At 41.2% G+C, this 21,743-nt stretch overlaps 2 protein-coding genes across 3 annotated transcripts in view; both read right to left on the bottom strand.

The window, feature by feature from the left end:
• Positions 1-21,067, bottom strand: part of LOC134207685 (adenomatous polyposis coli protein-like) — a 49,152-nt gene extending 28,085 nt beyond the window's left edge. For both annotated transcript variants that reach the window (XM_062683480.1, XM_062683481.1), the window contains exon 1: positions 20,533-21,067. The gene's annotated coding sequence lies outside the window, so the exon portion shown is untranslated. The remainder of the gene's footprint in view (positions 1-20,532) is intronic.
• Positions 153-1,494, bottom strand: LOC134207417 (uncharacterized protein K02A2.6-like). Its single transcript, XM_062683142.1, has 3 exons — positions 1,412-1,494; positions 1,035-1,350; positions 153-929 (listed from the first exon to the last, which is right to left on the bottom strand). Exons 1-3 carry the CDS (start codon positions 1,492-1,494, stop codon positions 153-155), a joined length of 1,176 nt encoding a protein of 391 aa, XP_062539126.1.
• Positions 21,068-21,743: the final 676 nt, after the last annotated feature.

The raw sequence follows: 21,743 nt of genomic DNA, 5'->3' as shown, positions 1-21,743 counted from the left end.
ACCGTACATGAGTCGGTTTGGACGATATAAGCCACGATTGCGTATTCAAGGTAATTATTTCCCTTTCATTCGGGGCTACTTCAAGCTGCAAATATGCTTGCACGAGGTCAATTTTGGAAAATTTCTGTCCTCCAGCTAACGACGCGAAAAGATCATCCACCGTAGGTAGTGAGTGGATGGCGGTCTACGAGAAGATTTGGATTGACCGTTTGTTTATAGTCCCCGCAAATTCTCACACGGCCTTGGGACTTCTTCACTGGAACGATCGAAGTAGCCCAGTTACTCTGGTTTACCTTCGTTAGCACACCTTCTGCTTCAAGCTTGTCTAATTCATCTTCCACCGTCTTCTGTAGATTGAATGGAATCTTCCTCGCCTTCAGAAACATCGCCCTGGCATTCTTCTTCAACGGTAGGCTGACTTGAACACTACAGATCTTCCCGATGGAGTCGTCGAACACTTTCGGAAATCTTTCCAGTATCTGCTTGAGAGCAGCCGTACAAGAGGGAGCAGCATTCGAAATCGCACTTATCGCGCCGCGATTGTGGAACACGGTGTTCCAATCGACCGGAATCGTGTTTAACCACTCGCACCCGAGAAGTGGATGTTTTTCGGATTGCACAACGTACAACGGTAACGTAACTTTTTCACCGCCGTATTCGACCCGCGTGTCGATTATACCCAGTGCTTCGATACTGGTTCCGCAGTAGCTCACGATATTTGTGCTACAATCACGCAATCGTAGTCCGGAAAAATATCTGTCTTTGCATTTCGCGCTTACGATAATGATCGGCGATCCAGTGTCCAATTCGAACCGAATGTTTTTCCCGTTCACTAGTACGTTCAACAGGAAACGAGCACTACCGGATCTTGCATCTACGTTGCAAACCTCCCGCACTGGTGCACTTCCGCGATCGTCATCGCCACCGGACTGATGCAAATAGTTCGTTTATACCGCATTCGTTTTCTTCCCGGAGCGGCTTACATCCGACCTCTCGGAAGTCGGAGGTCGACTTTTTCATGCACACTTGCACACTGTTTCCTCTTTGGTTTTGTCGCATGGTTTTCCTGTGTGATTCCGCAGGGCCGTTTCGAGATATGCACCAAAATTACACGTAAAGGCTATTCGCCGCAATGTCACCAGATACTCGTCGACCGTCTCGTCGGGAGGAGCAGCATCCTTATCGCCTTGGCGGCGGCACTTGAATCGAAAATTTTCGCTGATTTCCAGTGGCTGGGGGTTGAAAAATCCCTTGAGAAGGTTCACAATCTCGGCATAGGTTTTATTCCGAGGCGTAGCTGGTGCGATCTTGTCGCAGACGACGTCGTAAGTTTCGCAGCAGCAAACTTTTCTGCATCGCTTAATCGGCGATGCTGTAAATGACAAAAGCATTCTCTAATCGCTCTACCCACCGCATCCACTTCAACTTTTTTCTATCGAAGGGATCAATGGCGAAGTTTGGTGGCGGAGCACCAGCACCAGCAGCAGTAGCCATTGCGCCTCCTACGGCAGCAACATTCACACCGGAAATTCCACCTCCGACACCAGCAACAGCGTTCGGATCTTTCAGCGCCAGAACTGTTGTGACTGGCCGAGATAAATTCCACAACAGCTAACTTGGTTTAATTCACTTTATTAGATTTAATAATGATACCGGTTAGGTTTACAATGAGCACATGCACGCACCCGGAGAGGATGATTCTAACTGTCAATTAAGGAGCGAGCGAAGAGTGTGGGTGTTGGGTGTTGTCAGGTCAAGTAGTTAGGTGTCTTACAAAGCAGGTGTAATGTATTGAGTGCACAGTAAATAAGGCTTAGGTATAACAATATACAAATACAAAATTAAAAGGAAGTTGAACTATTTCTCACGCATTATAGCGACTGATACTATTCCTTCCAAAAACATTGACGCAACAATCCCACCTGCATCCAACTTGCTAATCCATCATTTTTTCCGATCTGGTAATATTGACAAGTTGTTTAAAGTAGCGATCTTCTTCAAGCTTATGAAGCCAAACCTCATCACAACCAACAGCAGACTTCCTGAGTTACGAGTATTCCTACTGTCGGTGCAATCCAGTAGCACACTCCATTCTTCTCTTCCAAGTGGCATCGATACAAAATGTAGCCGGGTTTTTCCGACAATGTTGGAAAACCGTAGAACTTACACTGAAGAGAATTCTCAGGCAAACGTTCGAAGGTCATTGGACTGAAAATCTTCACCAATGGCACCGCATCTGCACTTTATCAAGCTACCAGAAGTTCAATGAAACACGCCAACGACAAAGAAAAGGAGTCCCCTGTAGCATCCAAAACTATAAAAAGGACTGCTACGTAGGCGACATTTTTTCGGGTGCCGTTGTTGGAAAATGCAGATTTCTTAATCCACAAGTAGTGTTTCAAAGCATTTTTTTAGAAATCATCCCCCATCAAGTTTGACAAACACCAAAGCCGTAGGAAGATTGCGGCATTTATGAGATCTATCCAAAATCCGACGAAGCGAAAAATTCATTCCAAAGTTGCAGAACCTTTTGACCTGTAAGGATTGATAATTGTTAGCCATTGTTTTTGCCAAACTACTAATTCGACAACTTTGGTGCAATAAACAACAACAGCCAACAACAACGGCGGATCGAGCTACGACAATCTTTGCACTTGCTGAAACAATTTTCCTCTGCCAATTAACCATCTACAGCGTCGATGTTTCGCCAAAAATGTGCTCCGCATCACCAGTAACCATCATTTCCAAAAGCAAATAGGAACAACTGGGGCAACCGGTTACCTCAATCATTGATGCGAGCATCCAGCGCAAATAGTGCATGAATCTATACGTTAGCAAAGAATTAAGATCACTATAATAGCGTCCTAGAGAATTTTAAATCGACATATTTTTTTTCACTAGCAGACCCGACGAACTACGTTTCGCCTAAAATTGATTTATTCTCTGATTCTGAGGAAATTGATGTTTCATTTGTATAGGAGCCCCCCTTTCCAAAGGGGAGGGGTCTCGAACCATCTTAAGAACCTTCCCCGGCCCCAAAAAACCTCCGCATACAAATTTTTACGCCGATCGGCTTAGTAGTTTCGGGGTCTATAAGGTTCAGACAGACAGAAATTAATTTTTATGTATATAGATTTGAACAATATAATTGTAACGACCCGACTCTCTCAATCTAATTAATAACTAACGTTTGGTCGTCAGACAATTTGAACAGCTGCAAACGATAAAATTCGATTACCGAATGAACATTTTCCGAGTCTGTTGATGATGTCAGCAACATAACGTTTTTAGATATAGCCTAAGAAAGATATTAGTTGACACAGCGATTTTGCGAGAAAGCGTTCAACGCGCGGAGAAAATCAAACTAATTTTGGAAACAAATACAAGCAATGGGCCAAAATTTTGTTGCGAAAGCAATTCCTTTTACTGTATCGAAATGACACTAATTTATGTTGGTTGACACTCACCGTCTTGAGATTGGTTTCGGTTTATTGCCTGAGGAACAATCAACCGCGATCAAAATTACCTCAGGTGTAGAATTGCTACTTGATGTTCTTCATTTGACAACATCTAAGCTTGCGTGAAGCCAAAATCGACTTTTACTTTGATTGAAAAGATGTCGTCTTCTAATCGTTCACGACCGATGGTTGCTTTGATTGAGCAAAGAGAAGCCGTCCCAATTTCCATTAATTAATTAAGTACTAATTTCGGCAGTTCTTTTTGCTAACATGCGTGCTCGCTGCCGAAAGAATATTAAAAACAATAAACGAGCAGCTATGGGATAAAGAAACCGATCACAAACCCTACAGCAATGTATCTTTATGGCCATGTTACAAAAATGTTGATCACTTGAAAGCAGAAATTGATTAAGCCATGAGTTACACCTGTTATGAAACGGCTATGATATTAATAGTGAAAATTGATATTTATTTGTAGGTCATGTGCCTAGCATTGGCATTCCCGTGAAAACATTCAAGAAGCGTGGAATGGCATAAAGCTCATAAAACCGTCACATTTTCGAATGCCATCCCCATTATTGTCTAGAACCGACACCGGCGGGAAAAGTCGGAAAAACTAACCCAAAAGGAAGGTGGAAAGATATCTCAAGTGATTTTGGTGTATATCAACAATGGCACATGCACAAGCCAAAACGCGATATGCTCGGCCGGTGATTGATGTTGGAATACTGGTCTGCCCATGATTTCATAGTTGACGTAACAACCAGCACCATCGATGTTGGGAAAACGCATTTTTATTAATTTTACCCAAATCATCACATCAATCAACAAAATAGATGAACTAATCTGTCTAAATGGACAACATTAGTAGTTATTTTAAGGCCGCGGGGAATAAATTATTATTCCTTTGATTGAAGTGGTCAAAATATGCATACGACAGTTTATGCGATCAAACAAACGTTTTGTGAAATGTTTGTTCTCATAACATGGCGTAAAAACCAGGCTACTATGTGTGGTTATATAGCGCTTAAGAATAATTGTAGTTAGTTCCAACGATTTATTGATTGAAGAAGGGAAATCTTTTGAAAAGTTCGAGTTTCCGGGAAAGGTTTTTCGGATAGCTCTTTCCGTGAAAATTAAAATTATGTGGTAAAGATAAAATTATGTGTGGAAGAGTTCGTGTTGCAAAGAATTTAATCAGTACCGTACGCGGTTTTTTGCACTTTTACAGCATTAGAATGGTTCTGTAACAAGTGTGCAAGCAGTTACCCTTTCATGTATTGGCCAAAGCCCTCGTTCCAACCAAATTTAATTTCCAATCCCTATTTTAAAATACCCGAGTAGACGAGGATTAGAAGTAAATCAATCGTGATTAGATTGCAAAATGAGATATGGGCCTGATTTATATGTAGAATATGCACAAAATATCAGACTACAATATCCATATTTGCTATGAAATATCATGAGGTTATCAGTTAATGGTATTTGGAAGAAGTGATTAATATCTCGAGCTATTAGTTTGTTTTTATCCATAACACATCTTGATATTTAAATAACACTTCGGTGCATATTTTTGTTGATATTTTTGCCTGCTCTTTTGAATCCTACATCAAAGTCAATATCATGTTTTATAGTTCAGTTCTGTCCGAGTAAGGTAATGAAAAACATAAATAAGAATTGCATTGCAATTGTAAAAACTAAAATAACAGCCGTGGAATATATTAGGACCCTTCCCGGTAAATGTGCTCGAGATATACATACCAATATATTATCAAGCTGAGGTACAAAGAAAAAGCCATTTTACACGCACTAATTCTTATGTGTTAAGTCCTCAGTGGCAGACCTCTCCTGCCACGCAAAAAATGAAACTAGATTTTGGTTCTGATAAGCACTTTTAGAAAATACCCATAAATTACTACACTTTAGAGGAGGAATGGGGATTTAGATAAGTATGATTTCCCTTAGGGCCTTCTTTAGCCGTGCGGTAAGACGCGTGGCTACAAAGCAAGACCATGCTGAGGGTGGCTGGGTTCGATTCCCGGTGCCGATCTAGGCAATTTTCGGATTGGAAATTGTCTCGACTTCCCTGGGCATAAAAGTATCATCGTGTTAGCCTCATGATATACGAATGCAAAAATGGTAATTTGGCTTAGAAACCTCGCAGTTAATAACTGTGGAAGTGCTTAATGAACACTAAGCTGCGAGGCGGCTCTGTCCCAGTGTGGGGATGTAATGTCAACAACAAGAACAAGACAATGATTTCCCATACACAAATTTTGATATGCTTCTAAAAAAAAGTGTGACACAAATGGCTAATCATTGCGTTACATAATTAATGGATTTTCACTCTCTTTTATATTATACTTCCTTTTAAATGATCGCGATTGTCTTAAATCAAAATTTTTGGCGACAATATTTAGCAAACAAACATTATTTTATTGATTCAAAAGAATGTAAACGTTTATCTCCAGAGCTACACCTCGATGGATGAAAGCTTATTGTGTCGGATTATACCGTGGATTTTACAAGAAATGCTTGCTTTAGCAGGAACTTGCATATTAATTTTTAATTACAAAATCAGTTACGCCCAAATCATAAAGTAGTCCTGAAATACGACAAAGTAAAACGAAAACCTCTGTTATGCTTAATTAGTGGATTGTGAATGTCGAAAAAATTTGAGACAGGTTTTTGCTTCATATTGCAACAGGTAATGGAGGTACGTCAACTTATGCGATCAAATGACCAGTTTTTCAAAAACAAATATCGCCATAGCTCGAATGTTTCCGAACAAAACATGAATATTTTTTCATGGAGCATATGTATAATCGTACGAAGAATCCATATCCGCAAAAAAGTGTGTTTTGGTCATTTTGGCTTATACGTCAACTATGTGATCATGGGCAGTGGTGGTGCCTAGACCAGACAGATGGGTGCTATTTTTGTAACCTGAATAGGAACAAGTGACCCTACTGACACACCAAGTAACAAGTTATGTCACTTTCCACCTAGCCGAGATAACATGAATAAAAATGAATAAAACAAATTTTCAGAAATGGAACGCACTCACTTCCGCCCTATTGCGCAAATTGCAAAACCAAATGCACCGTATCACATTTCTTCGTGCAACAACAGCAATGAACGTAAGACATTGCTGATACTTATCTACTTTATTCGTCACCACCGCGGGTTGGGCCCGGGTGGCGAAAAAATAAACAACACAATTCATTGGGGTGAGGTGCTGCGTTTCCTATCTTTCCCTTTCACTGTCCTCAATGATATCCACAAGCAAGTGGACTAGAGGCGCTACCCCCTAGCCACCCTTCAAACAATGAAAATAAAAGTGAAAAGACTGTGTACCGCACGCAGCAAAGAGCAGCACTATAGCGCCGAAGAACACCCGCGACAAGCCATTCAAAACCGAGTCGAGATTTATTGACTCTAGCGGAGTGACTCTTTTTAGGAGCGAATCCTACACTCATTTTGTTACTGATTTGGCTACTAAAAAGTTTAAATAACTCACCTGCGATGTGACGGAACTGTTCTTATCCATATGGATAATTAGAATTTTTTAAATGATTATGTCGTCAGTAGCATAACACGTGCAAAAGTTACATTCATAATCAAACCTTATATATCGTATCGTAGCTTCACGTATTTGCACACAAAAGGAATCATAGCTTTTTAAGTTTTGTCTAATCTTGATGAAATTTTGACGCAAGGTTCAATTTTTATTCTAATTTCGGCTGTACATTGAGTTTTGCCGAATTTCCGGATTGTTCCGACTTGATTTCTGATTCTTCCATATGTGGCAGGGAAACTGTAAAGGGGACAATTGCGTTTTTACTTTCGAACCTTGACGTGCGACGGATTTTTCCTGATGATTTTTCATGACTACTTGTTATAAAAGTAAGGTACAGTGGGGTAAGTGGGTAAATGGGGTAAGTGAAAAAAACGCAAGTATTTTACTGATGAAGCACAGAATTATTCAATTTCACTTCACAATCAAGGCCCTTCAAATCAATGCGTTGAATAAGTGAAATATGAAATAATGAACCATTTTAACATGCGAGAGTAAAAGTTTATTAACCTTTCAAGTTTATCTTTTGCACAACTTGTTTTGCGTGTCAATAAATACAAATATTTTTTTTTATGTTGGATTCCATAACACATTCAATTAGTGCATTGATAAGTTGGTTTTCTTTGTAGTTTTGAATTCCAGCCACAAAAATATTGATATGAACATCATAAATTTTGAAAAAAAATTTTGTAGCTTTGCCTGTTTTTTACCACGAGTGGGGCAAGTGAAAATTTTCCGACACAGAATGCATTTCTTCATTTTTCCAAACACGAATAATTTCTATTAAGCGTATGTAAACAAATGATACCAATTCGAACTTATTCGAAGGTTTTTGGTTATTACAGTGATACGTGGTAATACTAAATCAGGAACCCAAAGTGCCAAGCGTGTCAGTGTTTTAAATAATCCATGTTTGATAAATAATTCGTGAAAAAATGTTTTTTTATATAGTTTAAATACAAGAATCACTACTATTGCAAATATATCAACAATTATGATTTATTCAATTGAAATTTATTTATTTGTTAATGTAGACTCTTCTACTGAAATCATAAGTGGATTGTTAATGAAACACAATATGATTCCAGGTTATAGCCTATTCAGATTGGGCTATTTATGACTTTGTTAAGTGAGAGGGTATCCAATTATTACGAGGTGTTCAGACTGCAGCAAGATAATATGTCTTGACGTTTCCATGTTTCCTCATTTGCACGCTAATACAGGGTTGAATTCAAGGAGAGTTTTAAAATTTAATTTGCGAAATCAAGCATTTGTGTGGCGACAATTGAACATTTTTTTCTGAACAAAGTTTCTACGAAAAAAAAATATGAAAAGGGATTTTCGAAGAATATTTGAAGCTCTCATTAAGGATAATGAGCGAAGCTACATTCATTAGTTGGGTGCGCCGTTATTCGGGGAATCAGACTATTCCTCAATTTATTTTTAAATTTAAAAAGTATTTTGATTCTGTACTATGATCGAACGGAGATTTGATAGAAAAATTTAGATACTTTTGGGAATTCTCACAAATAAATAAAAAAGGACGATTGGACCAATTTTCAAGAAATATTATCGAACTAAAATGTATTTCCACCAGTATCTCCATGTATGAAGGGCAACTCAGCAATTTAATTTTTTCAAAATGGAAACTGAACCATTGCGTTCTACTCGACAATCAATAATACAGCTTCTAACAAAATCGAATCGTGTGAATGTGATATAATTTAAACTGGATTTTGGATGAATTAATGCATATTATAGGTTATTCTACTTTATATATACATCCCATTCAAATCGTACAGTTGCCCCACGTGAAAAATGTTGAAATCCAAAGTATATTAAGCCATTCAAGGAGCAGAATTGAAACAATTTATGAAATCATGTTTATTCATCAAATATATTCGTTTTACAACCATTCCTACGTTTTAAATTGTCTTCCGCATTGGCCCTTGAACTTTGAAAATTTATTCGATTTGTTCTATTAAATCTAGGTTTAAGTTAAATACTTCATGTTAATTCTAGAGAGCATCTGTTTTTTAAACAATTCATGTTGAATAAGTGGAGAATAAATAATTATCATCATTATTTTTCATCATATAAAATGCTTTCCACAAAACCATCACAATCCGAGTTATTCTTCAGCGCTCAGAAGATTTCCATCTAAGAGCACCTCCACGGGAGTCCCCATCTGGGGCCCTATCGCTATTTCCGGGCCTTATATAGGGACCCACTTCTACACCGATGGTATCTAAACGGGGATGTAAAATAAGAACGCAACTTAAATTTAACCGTGAGTTTCCAAATTTAGCGCCCCGCACTGGGGTGCTATTTTGTGAAACGTCACTTTGGTATTGATAATATTTTGCGGGAAATCTGTTGTTTTTTTTTAACGATTATGGCAGAAGTATATGTAGGTATTATTACGTATTATTAAATAGCAAGGAAAATATTCAATTTAATGGGTAACGTGCCCCATTGTGCCCCAGTTTAACTCCACCAGTGTTGGTATGTTTGTTTCGCGAAGAAGTAATCACAATAATGGATTAGATACAACGAGGAGCAATGCGCACCGGCGCCCACCAGGGACCAATATATTCAAAGGTTATTCGTGAAAAATCCTTGGAAAAATCTGATTGTTTTTCTTCTGCAAATTACTCCAATAGTCTTTCAGGAATACCTCAAAAGCTTTCGTTACTAATTGATAAGTATGTTCTTCCAGGAGTTCCACTGAAAATCTTCCACAAGTTCCTCTTTTTTTCTTTTATTCATTCAGGATTTTCCTTGGATATTCATCTAGGAATCCCTGGGAGATTTCGCCAGAAGTTCCCGCAGCAATCTTTGAGTTCCTTCTTTCTTTCTCAGACGGCTTTCTATCAAGAAAGCTGTTGTATCTTTCTGTTGAAGTACTTCCAGCTTCCCTCAGAATTGTTTTAGTTTTTTGCCTTTCTACTATACTAAGTATTATTTAATTGGGTTGCCATACAATTTATACCATGGTTTCACACGAAAACTTTTCAAGTTTTCCCAGGACAATTTTTCTCCGTATTTTCTTACAAAAATTACTTCAGAAGACACTTCAGAATAAATTTGTGGAAGCCTTCCTTTGAATCTTCTTGCAGGAGGATTTTTTTCGATTGCAAGAAAAAATCCTCGAGAAAAAATCCTGGCATGAAGGAGTTTTAGAAGGAATAACTATATTATTAGTAAAGTTCATTGAAATATATTTTAGTTCTTCTTTGGGCCTCCAGTTAGTTTCACAAGCCAACAAGATTGCCAATTCCGAGTTCTATTCTCGATCTGCTCAAGGATGTTTTCATGTGGGAAACATTCTCGACTCCCTGGGCGTAGTATATCCAATATTGTACTTGCCCTCAAAATACATTCTCATGCAATGCCGGGCGTAGAAAAGCTTCCAGTTATTGACCGAGGAAATGCTAATAGAATACTAAGCTGAAAAGCAGGCCAAGTTTCAGTTGAAATGTAAAGTCAATGAAGAAGAAGAAGGCAACTTTTAGCAACGCCCGGTGAAAACTCAATATGTTTATGAAGTCGCTATACCTAAAATAGAAACCACCGGTGGGAAGATGGGGCGCTATCCTAAAATAGCACTCAAGAAGGGGCGCTATAATAAGAATAGCGATGAGGACACCCGTGGAGGTGCTCTAACATGCATTCGACCCTGCTGCGACAGAAAGAGCATGACTGTCAACTACGAAACGAAATGAAAACAGAGAGAATTTTCTCTCTGGCAAAGAGAGCGTGACGCTTGTCAGTTTTGTTTTGTTGAATTTCTCCCTGCATTCCAGTTAGAACGAAAGCTCTCTCGTAATAATTGTTCGTAATAAATTCTTTTCAGTGGGTATCTTTCGACAGCGCAAAATGTATGGAATATTACGTAAATAATGACATCATAAAGCGTATTTACCCTGAAACGCCAATTATTATGTCATTAATGGCGTAATCTGAATAGGCTATTAGATGAATATTTCAAAGATAATTTCTCTGCATTATCGCCAAGGTTCATTATCTTACTATAAACCTGCTATAAACCTGAAATAGAAAGTAGTATTAGACACAAATGGAGATGAAATATTAGATCTCAAAAAATTCAAGTAAAGAAAACATAAAAACATAAAAAATATTTAATGGATCCACTCTAGTGCCCTTTGACTTTCATGAAGTGTCAAAAAGCATCACAACAGATCACATGCAGTTATGTTCTATTCAGTATAATTATCATTTGCATGAAATATATGATCAGAAAATGTGTTCTTATATTGAAAAATCCTCTTTTAAAATCATTTTTTCACTTACCCCACATGTGGGGTAATTTTTTTGTTTTCCACATATTTTGTATCCTAAAAGTATTTTTCAAAAATCTTGTTCGCAGGCATATAAAGATTGGATAGATGATTCGTTATGTCATAAATATGATCAATTCCAATATTATATTCAACTTTTATGACTTGATGAACATGAAATATACGATTTCCTTTACCCACTTGCCCCACTGTACCTTAATCATTGCTCGGTTTGGCTCCTGTTGTGACATCCAGATTGCCTCTAGCTTTTTCGTTTTTGTTTTCACCCAAAACAAAAAGTTGTAACATTGTCAGCATCGAGAAATCAAAAGTAGAGCAAACGGATTGATTCAACGGCAACAGACCCTGCAACGAATAAAGGACAACGATTGGGAAGTCGAATCTTGGAACGTGAGAACTTTGAATAAATCTGCACGTGTTGGCCTCCTAATTCGTGAGCTACAGAAGGTCAGCGTGAGTGTGGCAGCAATCCAGGAAATACGGTGGCCCAGCACTGGAAAACGTGAACTCCGGGCGGTGAGTCTCTTAGGGAATACTTCATTCAAGTACCACATCTACTATAGCGGCGGTGACAGAGCAGAAAGTGCAGTTGGCTTCATGGTGATCGGAAGCAGATGAAGCGTGTTATCCGGTGGAAGCCGATAAGCGACCGCATTTGCGTGTTGAGGATGAAGGGCAAATTCTTCAACTATAGCCTGATCAGCATCTATGCCCCTACGAAGGATAAGCCTGATGACGTGAAGGATGAGTTCTATGAGAGCCTTGATAAGGCCCAACACACGATGTAAAGATTGTCATCGGGGATACAAATGCGCAGATGGTAAAAGAATAGATTGAAATTTTGAAGTATATGTCGTTGCCATGTACTCTACAACACATAGAGATTTTTTTTTTCTTTATTTTTACTTTGTTTTTCTGCTTATGTCTGTTTCCACCCCAGTAGCAGCTTTGCGACTTTCCTTGCTCTTGTTCAACGGGTGTGCTGTTTCGAGCAGCGGCCTTTCTCGTAATTTCTGCCAAAAACAGTGAATTTTTGCCTTGGTTTCTTGGTGCATCTCAATGCCTGCCCCGCTATGCGGCAATGACTTTTGCCTAATGCCTGTTTCAGAAGTGCTTTACGGTTTGAAAAAATATGGAGCGACACATTTATTTCCGTTTCCGTATGTGAATATTTCTATAGGTAGATATAACAAGCTCCCGTATGACAGTCGTGACGCATAGATACGATAACATTCACTGCTTTCTGCTGCGAGTGGATCGAGTGACCCTTTCGCACCGGGCTGGTTTCTCGCCGTTCGTAACAACCTCCGACCCGTATTGCTCGAAATTATCTTCAGCGGTACTACCGACCTTCAGAACCGCCAGATTGGCGATTGACCGAACCATGTCTCTGTCTCCACTTCAGCATTCCGTACGCGCCCGTCACGTCCCGGAAACACACGTAGCACACGTCCTCTCAGCCACCCATTCCGGATACGGTCTTCGACTACAACTACCAAATCTCTAACTTCAACGGGCTTGTGATCCTTGAACCATTTCGTACACCTGGTGATCGTAGGGAGATATTCCTTGATTCAGCAACCCCAGAACCTGTCCAGCAGTTGTTTGCACATGTCCCACTTGTACCGCGCTGCCGAACATTCATTGATTGGCCCCCTTGCCGGCTGATTTACTCCGCTGGTATTGAGCATCAGGAAGCAATTAGGGGAAAGTGCTTGTTGCTCCTCGGACTTGATTGGCAGGTAGGTGAGTGGTCTCGAGTTAACTATTGATTCAGCCTCGATTAGAAACGTGCAAAGGGTTTCGTCGTCCGGCTTGCCTCCTATGGAAATTGATGCCAGTGCGCTTTTGACCGACCGGACCATGCGTTCTCATGACCCCCCATATGCGGTGTCGATGGAGGATTGAACGCCACTGCGTATCCGTATTATTGAACGTACTGGCAAGGTTTAAACGAAGCTATTTGTACCCATTACCGTTCAGCAGCTTATGCGCCACTCCCGCGACAGGGGAGACTGCTGACGTGCGTTTGAGTCCGGCTGAGACTCTTCTCTAAAGGCGGGTCAAAATGGTTCAAACACTCTCGATCATCAGCATCATCCAACTCCCAGGCACAGTACACAGGTGGAAACCCTTTAAACCCAAACGGATTGGTATCAAATTAACCGGAAAATGGAAAAAAAAATATTAAAACATTTGATCAAAGATACTAGATAAAAAGGGCTGGGTGTGATTGTATTATGAAAAGGTAATAAGGGTATGACAAATTTTCGTTACTAGGTTACTGATGATTCTCTTCAGCTCTTCCTTCAGATCGCGGCTTGCACCCACGAAGTTGGTTCCCCGATAGCTGAAAATCCCCCTCCGTGCGATGAACCGCCTAACCGTCATCTTGCAAGAATCCGTGGTAAGATTGTGCACTACCTCAAGATGCATCGCTTCACTTCGCTTCGTCCTTGCTTGATCAACATGGGCCCGAAGTAGTTCACGACGACATAGGTAAATGGCCGAACATGGGATAGTGTCCTAGCCATTCTTGGGACACTCGGGCTTGCTTTGTAGATCTCGCACCACTGACACTGCTTTCCGGCTTGCTTGAAGGCAACTCTCATTTCTGACACATGATACTTCTAGCGCATTTCATTCACCGCAGTTTCACCGTTGCAGTGCCATCGTGTCCTTTGGGCAGGATCACGGAAAACTTGAAGTTGAACGAAACCTGCTGTGCGCTTGAAAATACACCGTCCATCCATATGACTTCCTGTTCGTCAAAAAAAGGGAAAAGTTTGTACATCCTGCTAGCCTTCTCGATTTTCAACCTCTCTCCAGCGGACAGCTCTCGGTTTCTTTTGAGGATAGTATGAGCTCATCTCAGTAGGATTCTGCTTGGATTTGCTTGAAAATAGTGGACTCAGCTTTGAGCATTTCGTCCCGGTTTAGCCACTCCGTTATTTCTGAAGCTTGCTTCTCAATTCTACAGCGGAGATTGTTGATGAATCGGTGAACGTAGGCCACCGCACGAATGAGACGTTCCCATTTTGAGAATCTTCCAAACTGCACCAGTTTATCTGCGACGACGCCTTGATGCAGGGAGGGGGGGCAGTCGAAGCTCCTCTTCTGTCGCAGATATTTTCGGTGATTGCTTGGGTCACTTTTCGGGAGGTTGGTATAGGAACTCTGGAGCTAGCAACCAACGACTGTCGGAGGCGATATTCGGCCCTTTGCCCCATTTGGTGGCCTCGTCGTTTGAACGAGATGGTACCCAGCGCCACTCATCAGCCTGTGTTAGCTCGTGGATTTCCGTCAGTCTGAAACCAACAAATTGCCGGTACCGTCAACTGGGGGGAAGATGATCATTGAGGTGAAGATGATCATTTGATGTGTCAGTCAAAAGTGCCAAATTTTTTTATGAAACGGTAGTCAACAATATTCTCAGTTCAAGTAATGTTACCACTAGGTAGAAATACGAGTTTTTCGATTATAATCATGAAAATGTATTTTGAGGAAGAAAGAAAGAGATAGTCATAAATGACGCTATTTTCGTTTCAGATATTGACTTCGTAGACTTTTTTACGTAGGAAATTCAACATTCATACAAAAAACCTAGTGTATTTTGACTACTAGGTCAAAATGATTTTAGTAGAGCTGTCTTGATCAACTTCACCCCAAACCAGATTACTCAAAAAATGTGTGATAATTTAATTTATTTTAATAAATGCGAACGCATTTCAGAAAACTAAAGTTGTTGATTATTGCAACGTATAGCAGTACATGTTTTGAAAATATTTGTTTCGATTTAAAATGTAAACACACATTGTTATTGCATGTTTTGTCTTAAAAATGATCATCTTCCCCCCAGTTGACGGTACTTGCGGGGGTCCGACCGCAACAAAGAAAGGAACGGATAAGAATCACTCCAAAACCCTTTGCGATTGATTAGAAGCGTGTGGTTCTCCACTACGGATTTCGATAACCTTGCACCAAGAACGGCTGCTGACAGTTCTAGCCTCGGAATGGACAAGTTTCAAAGGAGCTTCCTTTGTTTTCGCCGACACCAGGGCGCAACGAACTCTCGTTTTTTCCACGATTCTCGTCGACGAAAATGTGTAACTCCACTGAGCGGTAATCGTCGATAGAGTAGCCCGGAAGGTAGCATCGTGGAATGTCAATGAATTCTATCTGCTCCAATAGCTTGATCCTTCGGAACCACTTCTCAACAAGTTCGTCTGGAATACGAACGTCCCAGCCAAATGTGCTGCACGAGCACTTTTCCGTGAACAACAAAAACGGCTACCAGTCCAATGGGATCGAAGATACTCATCACAACGCGCAATACTTCTCTCTTCGTAGGAATAACACCATCTTGTAGAAGCTTTTGTATTTCCTCCTTGAAAACTCCTTGTAAAACAAACACATCTTGTTCTGGCATCCAAGTCATGTCGAGCACACGTTCGCAGGCAGCAGACCTGTCGATTAAAGCTTTCTTCGGTGATTCTGTTGGATGCCCTCCGACCCGTGTTAGAACTTCACACGAATTGGACAGCCAGTGTCTGAGGGTGAACCCGGCCTTGGAGTGTATTAGCCTGACCTGCTCCGCTAGTTCTATAGCTTCTTCCTCTGTATGTACACTGCAAAGAAAGTCGTCCACGTAGTGATTTTTTGTGATTGCTTCGACTGCTCGTGGGAACTGTTCAGAAAATTCCTCGGCGTTTCGATTTCGTCCATTACAAATACTTCAAACGATTTAGGGGGATCATCACGGCCAAGTAATAGTTGAGCAGATCTGTCTTCAAGTCGGATAATAATCTAGTGAAACATTTCACAAATATTAGCGCTGATGGCCACCTCAAACTGTCGAAACGAGCTTAGAACTGCTGGAAGAGGTGCGAGAAGATCAGGCCCAGCCAGAAGAGCAGAGTTGAACGATTGACCTTGTACTTTAGAAGCCGCATCCCACACCAACCGAACCTTATGGGCCAAACACAATGGATATGTTTGCGTGCGGTTTGACAGTTTTCCCATGGGGAAACTGTCAAAATGCACGCAAACGTATGCATTCTGTTTGGCCCATTATTCGGCTTCCTTGCGTTTGTCACAACGTTCAATGGCAGGTACCAGGTCCGTTTGGGATTGAAGCTAGCCAACTCCTCCGAATGTGCCCTATGAGCGTATCCTTTGACTTGGTAATCGATGATCTGGGTTCTCACCTTTTCTTGCAGTTCGGGTTTCGATGCTTGTCGACGTTCAAGGCAGCGAAATCGCTTTTCAGCCATTGGTCGGCTGTTTGGAAAATTAATATTGTCATATTTCCACAGCAAGCCTGTTTGGAACCTTCCTGTTGGCATTCGCATGGTAGTAGTTTCGAGAATCCTCTTGGTACGTTTGTCCTCTTCGCTTTCAATAGTAGAGGCTGCAGAACCAACACTTTCCAACGCGAAAAAATCCTTTACCAGTTCATGAAGCACTTGATCGGGCGAATGAGCAGAGATGTGGAACAACTGATGTGTCGATGGAACATTAGAAGCAGACGTTGTTCCGTATACCGCCCATCCTAGCCTGGTTTTAGCAGCGATTGGGTTTCCCTTGGCTCCTTCCCTGCTTTTTCGTGTCGCCATGACGAACGAATTGTCTAAACCGATTAGAATTGTGGGAACAGCTTTAGTGTAGCTACGGATTGGCAGGCCTTGAAGGTATGGGAACTGTTTGCAAAGTTCGCTGAAGTCCAACGATTGAACTGGGAGGTTAAGATTTTTGACGGTGTGCACTTCCTTTAATTCGAGGCGCGTGGAATTTGTTTCTTCCGAAATCTGCAACTTGATCATCTGGGATTCGTTCTCCACACGTTCGACACCGCTTGTCTACTGCAGGCAGAGTGGGTGTACGTCACCGGTCACTCCAAGAAAGGCAAACGTTCGAATTGTCTTGAACAGCGACTGTGCTCACTCCGCAATTGCTCGCCTTACATGGGAATTTCCCGTAGAAACCTAGACAACGACGGCACAGATATTTCTCCTAAACAATTTTTCATCGATCGTCGAAATTTAGCTTGCAGAAACTGTGACAGTCCTTGATCCTGTGACCAACCTTCTGGCAACCAACACACGGCTTCTGCTGCCTTGCCTGGCGATCACACTTGGGCACAGTGTCTCCTCTTTTTTCCTCTGCAACATGTGCGTTCACATTCGTTCACATGCTTGCTTCGATGTCCCTCTACCTCTACCTCATTCATAAAAGCCAAATCACTTGCGGCTGTCACGATCTGTTTCATATAAGACCCGAATGTGGTCAGGTCGACGATGAGGTGCTGGCGTTTGAAAAGTGACCAGTTAAGCTTGAGTGTAGCTGGAAGCTTGCTTACCAGCTCCTGAAGCAGTAAGGGATTCGAAAGATGATCTTGAAGACCTCCAGCCAGCGTTTTCAATTTGACGAGTTGTCGTCGCAGCCAACTGCTCTTGCAGGCTGTCACACTGCAGCTGAAGATCACGTAACTGCTTCATCAAACTTTCCGGTGTACGTGTCGCCGTCGTCGCAAAAGATGTTTTAGTTACTAGATAAAGATTGTCGCTTCGGTTCCCTTTGTTCTGCTGTCCGGAACATGTTGGGTATCAAGCTGTTAAATCGTATGGATTTTCCTTCTTTGACATTTAGCTCCCCTTTCATCGCCGGCAAAAGATGTTCCGGACAGCGAAGACAGCAACAAACTTTATCTTGTAACTAAAACATCTTTTGTCGTCGCGAACGCATGATGATCCGTCGAATATGTTCTGTATCCACCTGTCGCTCCAGCACAGTCGTTCGTTGTATCCACAGTTGTGTGCGCATTATTTTTAGCCTGTAGATTCTGCTTGGCTTTTTGATCGGTGCGGCTTGACTTACCTGGTTGGTGTAAATAGGAACAAAAGGTACATCGAGCACAATCGGTTCGTTCTCAGTGACTTCACTGGTTGTCACTGGAAGCACTGGAACGCTTTTGGGTTTAGTGCCGGTCCGGGACTCAGTACTCACGGGAATGGTTTTTGGTCCGGTGGTGCTCGTAGTCGGGACAATCGTGGGTTCTCTGCGAACTGCCGTGCGACGAACGATGTGTCTTGCTGCTACTGCTGCTGCCTTCTCCATCCTCTTCAAGCTGGGCTTGCAAAATTGCGTACTTTCTTCCGATGAATTCTTTCTTCAGACCTTTTTCCTCTTTGAGCCGCTAGAGGTCCAAAGAAGCGCGCAATGCTCGAGAGCATGTCTTCGACGATCGACTTCTTTTAGAGTTAATTTAGTTAGGTCCACTTGCCTGCTGGGAATCCAGTTTTCCGCGAGCGGTAATGGCCGCCAGCTTGAATGCGGGTTAGTCTCTGATTTGACGTTTGTGGAGGTCAACTGCACCCACCGTTCGAGCATTTTGGTCAATGTGGTATATAAAAAGGCTTGCATTCACTTAATCAGCACCTTCTTTTATGCCACATTGGTCAGAATGTTCGGAGCGGTGGGTGCAGTTGACCTCCAGAAATGTCAAACCAGAGACTAACCCGCAGGCAAGCTGGCGGCCATTACCGCTCGCGGAAAACTGGATAAACATTATCTGGTAATTGCAGTTCCGCCGGAGGCGGAAATATTTCCAGAGTGTGAAAGTGTAAAAAGTAAGAGTGTAAAAAGTATTCCGTATTGAGTGGTGTGCCCTCGAAAACGCGAGTACTTTTAAATTTGGCTTCTATGATGCTCATCCTTAATAACTTTCGTGTTCGGAGGAGACGGCTTCATCCGAAGCAGCCAACTCCAGTTGCTGCCCGATCCGCTGCAGTTCGGAAGCATTACTTCTTCCCGCGAAATACATCACAAAACTGACGGCTAACTCCGCTCATCTATCACTCACACATCTGGCACTGGTCCAATATATGCCCTCTTATTCAGTTTATATTTATTTTATTATACCCGTCTCAATCCCTACAATAAATAAGTATGAAAATGTATTTTTTATGAAGTTTTATACTATAATTAGTGCTAAGTTAGTCTGTAAATGTTGATCTCAATAAATAGTGATAATAAATATACCTTTGGATCACTTTCGATCTTGCAGCACAATATTCAACTTTTATGTTTTTTTAGAGTCAATTCCAGCCTTAGTCTGAATACATAAATAAAATAATAGTATGGTTAAAGAAATAATCGGTGTTCCGATAATAATGCGTTATTTATTTGCCTTTGCCCCTATTTGCCGAAATCTGATCTGAACTTAATTTAATAATTCATGTCTACCACATCTACCTAGCTAACGAAATTTTTCGAATCGTTTTGCATTCCACGGTCTTCAAAACTAGGGGAAATTATGGCTTTGGCAGGTTTTGTTCTATCCTTGTCAGGGGGTTTTTGTATAACTAATTATGCTCAAATTTGGCCTAAACATTATTTGCATATCAAAGAATATTGCGGCCAAATTTCATAAAATTTGGTCAACAATAACCCCCTGACAATAATAGAACAAAACCTGCCAAAGCCGTCATTTCCCCTACATCATTTTGATCGTTTTTATTCCGCTAAATATTTTTTACGAACTCGCATTTTCATTCACCAACTGATAAACTTCAAATGTATCAAAGGCTTTAGAGAAGTGTCTCATTAAATTATTGATATCCAAAATTAAAAAAAAAAAAACCTTCGGAACTCTTGATAATTTAGCAGTTTCTCACTTCTTTAAGAATAAAATCTATCGTTATCCGACAACTCACTTCGTACATAAAAATATGATCAGTGCTTTTCTCAGATTGAAGAATAGTAAACATCATCCAGTTGATTTTGCAAGTCTAGTCACTGGCGAGAAACAAATTAGTGCGACGAGGGTGGGGCCCGCTCCCTCGCACCTAATGAGACACATTCGCCCCCGCAAACAATTTCTTCAAGGCATTGACATCCATTTACACCGGACAGCCATAAAAATTCGCGTCTTCGCGAATCACGTCATTGGGACCGATTTCTGCCATTCGGAACCACTCAGTACCCAGCTAAGTGGCAAACGGTGGATGATTTTCTTCCTATTTCTGTTTTTGAATTCGGCCATCTTTGAGTATATCCCGTCGTCGTTTCTCCCGTCTTCCGCGCACTGTTTCAAAACCCAAAAACATTTTCACTCTCACTGTTGGAGCTCCCCCTCCGCCCTCGATAGATCGGGATTCACTTCTAGCTTACTTACAGGCATTTTCCCGAGTTTACTCCAATCGGGAACACATCCAGCATAATCCACCGGTTCCCGATTCCGCAGGCGGCCACAAATACACAATCACTATTCAAGGGTGCCGCAGATTTTCCACCATACTTTGGAAACAAAATTCGGATGATTGTCAATCGACGTTTTTTCCTCCACTGAGCTCCACTTTGTGTGGTATTTTTTTTTTCTGACAAGAGATCAATTTTTTCCTCCTTCCTTGGTGTAGCAGACTTGCGCACACGCACAACAACGGTCCCCGACGACGACGACGAAACGGACCCGCAGCGAACGCGATTTTGAAACTGTTTCACGGTGAATGTTTCGTTTCGCAACTGCACCTACACCAAAGTCAAATGCTGAATTTGCGTTCAGTTTCAAATTAGGTAGCTGTTGGATTCTTCTGTACAAGGAATTCAACACTTTCGGTGGTTATTGCGATTTTTTTACGGGAAGACCTAGGAAAAATACACTCCAAAGTCAGCCAAAGGAATCACTCTGAAAACTGTTCCGAACCGAAGACAACAGCTCGACTCGCGACGAAAATAAAATGAACTCCATCATGTTGGTTGTGTGAGTGATTTGTTTTGAACAAAACGGTTCGAGGTTCGAAATGAACGCGTTTACTGTCACATGGCCGTGGTGCCAGCCGTTCTTTCTTCGAAGCACTAATTAATTTTTCGAGCAGTATGGGTTAATCAATTACTTTGTATCATATAGGGTAAAGCCAGAAAGCCAGATATCCGTATACATTCATAATTAAACACACAATACAGCTATCATCGTCATAACCAGGGGATAGACACCCCAGTACTTTTGCAAATCAGGGGGCTATCACTATGGTAAAATGCCCAATAGTGGACCCCCTAGTAGCGAAATTTTGCTCTTCCTGCCATAAGGAGTAGAAATTTTCAACATAATAATTCTGCTTGATATCTAATCAAGACAAAATTTTCAAAACGACTTATCTGCTTTTGTAAACAAAGATTCAAACGTCGATTTGACGAATCTGATAGCACTTCGACGTAAACCAACGCCATCAACAGGTAGCCGAAACCTTCACCTACCCATGGATAGGGTTGGTTTGCGTGGGAGTGCTATCAGATTCATCAAATCGACGTTTGAGTCATTGTTTACAAAAGCAGATAAGTCGTTTCGAAAATTTTGTCTTGTAATAACAAGTTCTACATCTCCTCTTC

Source organism: Armigeres subalbatus, chromosome 1 (assembly GCF_024139115.2).
Source record: "Armigeres subalbatus isolate Guangzhou_Male chromosome 1, GZ_Asu_2, whole genome shotgun sequence".
In the NCBI taxonomy this organism is placed as follows: domain Eukaryota; kingdom Metazoa; phylum Arthropoda; class Insecta; order Diptera; family Culicidae; genus Armigeres; species Armigeres subalbatus.
The sequence above is the reverse complement of the archived record's forward strand: the minus strand, read 5'-3'. Positions and strand labels throughout refer to the sequence as shown.